This window comes from Monopterus albus, unplaced genomic scaffold, assembly GCF_001952655.1.
Source record: "Monopterus albus unplaced genomic scaffold, M_albus_1.0 scaffold444.1, whole genome shotgun sequence".
Lineage (NCBI taxonomy): Eukaryota > Metazoa > Chordata > Actinopteri > Synbranchiformes > Synbranchidae > Monopterus > Monopterus albus.
Window position 1 is genome coordinate 23,986 of NW_018128324.1, and position 4,405 is coordinate 28,390.

At 46.1% G+C, this 4,405-nt stretch overlaps 1 protein-coding gene across 1 annotated transcript; it reads left to right on the plus strand.

The window, feature by feature from the left end:
- The first annotated feature begins 1,236 nt into the window (after positions 1-1,236).
- LOC109952231 (integumentary mucin C.1-like) lies at positions 1,237-2,268 on the plus strand. The gene is made up of 2 exons (XM_020587207.1): positions 1,237-1,249; positions 1,616-2,268. Exons 1-2 carry the CDS (start codon positions 1,237-1,239, stop codon positions 2,266-2,268), a joined length of 666 nt encoding a protein of 221 aa, XP_020442863.1.
- Positions 2,269-4,405: the final 2,137 nt, after the last annotated feature.

Below are 4,405 nucleotides of genomic sequence, written 5' to 3' on the forward strand. Positions count from 1 at the left end.
CTGTCACAAGTAGAACACCCACACCAAATTCAGCATCTGAATCGGCAACCACGTCTGCTCCAAAAACAAGTTATGAAGTGACAGCCACAGAACCTGCTGTGACAACAAGTTATGAAACCACAACCACAACACCTGCTATGACCACAACTTCTGAATCGGCAACCACATCACCTGCTCCAACAACAACTTCTACAGCCACAACTTCAACACGTACCCCAGCAACAACCATGGCTGTGGCAAGTACAACACCTGTTATGACAGCAACTTCTGAATTGGCAACTCCAGCTCTTCAGCTCTTGCTCCAACACCTTTTTTAAGTACATCACCTACACCAGCCACAGCATCTGAATCGGCAACCACAAATACAACACATGCTCAAACAACAACTACACCAACAATGTCAACACATGCTCCAACAACAAACATGGCAGTGACAACCACAACACCTGCATCGACTACAACTTCTGAATCAGCAACCACAACACCTGCTCCAATAACAACCGTGACTGTGACAAGTGTAACACCTGCGTCGACTACAACTTCTGAATCGGCAACCACAACACTTGCTCCAACAACAGCAGCAACCACAATACCTTCTCTAAGTACTACACCTGCTCCAACGACAAACCTGTCTGTCACAAGTAGAACATCTACACAAACCACAGCATCTGAATCGGCAACCACAGAACCTTCTCCAACAAAAATTCATACAGTGACTACTACAAAAACTGAAGCATCAAACACAACCACAACACCTGCATCGACTACAACTTTTGAATCGGCAACCACAACCCCTGCCCCAACACACCTTCTCTAAGTACAGCACCTACACCAGCCACAGCATCTGAATTGGCAACCACAAATACAACACCTGCTCCAACAACAACAACTGCTACACCAACAATATCAGTACATGCTCCAACAACAACCATGGCTGTGGCAAGTACAACACCTGATCCTACACCAACTTCTGAATTGGCAACTCCAACACATGCTCCAACAACAAACCTTTCTGTCACAAGTAGAACACCCACACCAACCACAGCATCTGAATCGGCAACCACGACTGCTCCAATGACAAATCCTGTAGTGACAACTACAACAAATGCTCCAACTACAGCTGCTGAGACAAGCACAACTCCTGTTCTGACTACAACTTCTGAATCGATAACCACAACACCAGCTCCAATAACAACTCCTACACCGACAACTTCAACACATGCTCCAATGACAACCATGGCTGTGACAGGTACAACACCTTCTCCAACAGCAACTTCTGAATTCACATCCACAACACCTCCCAGAAAAACAACTGCAGAAACAGCCACAATACCTTCTCTAAGTAATACACCTGTTCCAACGACAACTCCTGCACCGACAACTACAATACGTTCTCCAACAATAACTGCTACAGCAACAGCTTCAACACTTGCTTCAACTGCAGCTGCCGAAACAACCACAATACCTGCTCCAACAACAACTGTAGAAGCAACCACAACACCTTCTCTAAGTAATACACCTGCTCCAACAAAAAAACTTTCTGCCACAAGTACAACACCTACACCAACCACAGCATTTGAACTGACAACACCTGCTCCAACAACAATTCATACAGTGACAACTACAACAAATGCAGCAACAACCACAACACCTTCTCTTAGTACTACATCTCCTCCAACGACAACTCCTGTAATGACAACCCCTGCTGTGACCACTGCATCTGAATCAGCAACCACAACTCCTACAGCAACAACCACAACACCTGCTACACTGACAGCTACAACACGTTCTGCAACAACAACTCTTACAGGTGTTCCAACAAGTCCTACAGTGACAACCACAACTGTTCCAATGACATCTCCTACAGTGACAACCACAACAACTGTTCCAATGACATCTCCTACAGTGACAAGTAGAACAACTGCAACACCTTCTCTGAGTACTACACCTCCTCCAGCGACAACCCTTGCAGCAACAACACCACCACCTGCTCAAACAACAACCCCTGCCATGACCGCAGAATCTGAATTGGCAACCACAACACCTGCTAGAAGAACAACTGCAGAAACAGCCACAACACCTGCTCCAACAACAACTATAACAGGTGTTCCAACAACTCCTACAGTGACAACCACAACAATACCTGCTCCAATGACATCTACAGCGACAACTACAACCCCTGCTCCGACCACAACTGCTGAATCACCAACAACACCACCTGCTCCAACAACTACGAAAACTGCAAATACTACAACACAAGGCAAGTAGTTCCAAATTATTTTGGCAGGAATCTAAACTGGATGATGTCATTCTGATATTTTAAAAACCTGAAGCAGACTTTTAAATTTATTTACTGTCTCAGTTTAGTGCTCATCGGATCTAAATCCAGAAGCAGAGAAGTACGTTAGGTAAAAACACAGGTGTAATGGCAGGAGTTCAAATCTCACAGCATTAGTAAAATAGGGATACAGATGATCTGTTGCAAAGAATGGAAGCTCTTTGAGGAGAGTGGAAGACAGCAGATAATACTGATGACATTGGTAAATAACTGGTACCAGGTAGACTAGTGCTGGCAGACAACTCAGGGGGTTCAGGTAAGTAAATGCTTCATAGGTGTTTAACAGGTGACACAGGAGAGGAGGCTCACTTAGATCATTACTTTCAGGCAGGTAGTTTGGGCAAATAATACAAAAAACAGAAGAGACTCCAAGCTCAGGTAAGGGGCACATTTGAGGCACTAAACAGCTCAGTATAGGGAGCAGGTACGGGTGTAACAAAACTGCCACAGTTCAGTTTGATAGAAGATAAAAGGCTTATGCTTTGATTCACTCACAATATATTTAACAAAGGAGGAAAACAACCTGTCAGTGTTGTGTATTTTTTTTTAGGCATGTAAATTAAAAGTTTTAAGGTACTTGTTTCCTACAGGTCTTACTCTATCCATCCGAGCTCTACTCTGAGCTCCGCAGGGTGACTGAGCTCCGCACCCTATCCTTAAGGGTGCACCCAGCCACTCTCCAGAGGAAACTCATTTCTGTAGCTTGTATCCGCGATCTCATTCTTTCGGTCGTGATCCAAAGTTTATGGCCATAGGTGAGGCTAGGAACATAGATTGACCGGTAAATTGAGAGCTTCATCTTACAACTCAGCTCCTTCTTCACCACAACAGACTAGTACAGAGACCGCATTATTGCGGACGCTGCACCAATCCATCTGTCAACCTGGCGCTCCATTTTTCCCTCATTTGTGAACAAGACCCCAAGATACTCAAACTCCTCCACTTGAGGGAGCAACTCGCCCCCAACCCGGAGAGAGCAATCCACCTTTTTTCGACTGACAACCATGGCCTCAGATTTGGAGGTGCTATTTCTTATCCCTGCTGCTTCACACTCGGCTGCAAACCTCTCCAGTGCACGCTGTAGGTCTTGAACTGATGAAGCCAATAGAACCACATCATCCACAAAGAGCGGAGACGAGATTCTGCAGCCAACACCACATCATCCGCAAAGAGCACTGACAAGATTCTGTGACAATCATTCCCTGGTTGCGCCTAGAAATTCTGTCCTTAAAAATAATGAACAGAATCGGTGACAAAGGGCAGCCTTGGCGGAGTCCAACATGCACCGGAAACAGGTCTGACTTACTGCCAGAAATGCGAACCAAGCTCCTACTCTGGCCATACCGGGAGCGGACAGCCCATAACAATGAGCCCTGCACCCCATAGTCCCGAAGTACCTCCCACAGGATGCCACGAGGGACACGGTCGAATGCCTTCTCCAGATCCACAAAACACATGTAGACTGGTTGGGCAAACTCCCATGACCCCTCCAACACCCTAGTGAGGGTATAGAGCTGGTCCAGTATTCCACAGCTGGGGTGAAAACCGCGTTATTCCTCCAGGTCTTACTCTGTGGTGTAAAATGCAAAAATGTTATCTCAGAATCTCTAAATAAATGTTGCTTGAATGCCCACAATTTATAAACATCCTCATAAAGATGGAGTAAATGAACAAAGTGGTTGAAAAACAACTACCCAACTACAGTTACACCTGTGCAAAGGCCACAAAACCCTGTTTGACTGTGTCACAGAAACACATAATATACAGTATCTGCTCAGGCTGAAAAATCACGCTCACCTGGAACTGAGGTAGCAGGAACCATGAGATGGTGCAAGCATGGAATGAATTGGGCTCTGGTTCTCAGTCGGAAAAGGGTGGCTTGTTCCCTTCAGGTTGGTGGAGAGTTCCTGCCTCAAGTGGAGGAGTTCAAGTATCTTGGGGTCTTGTTCACGAGTGAGGGAAGGATGGAACGGGAGATTGACGGCCGGGCGCAGCCTTAGAGAGAGGGTGAGGAGCTTGGTCACCCGGGAGGAGCTCAGAGTAGAACCGCTGCTCCTCCACATCGAG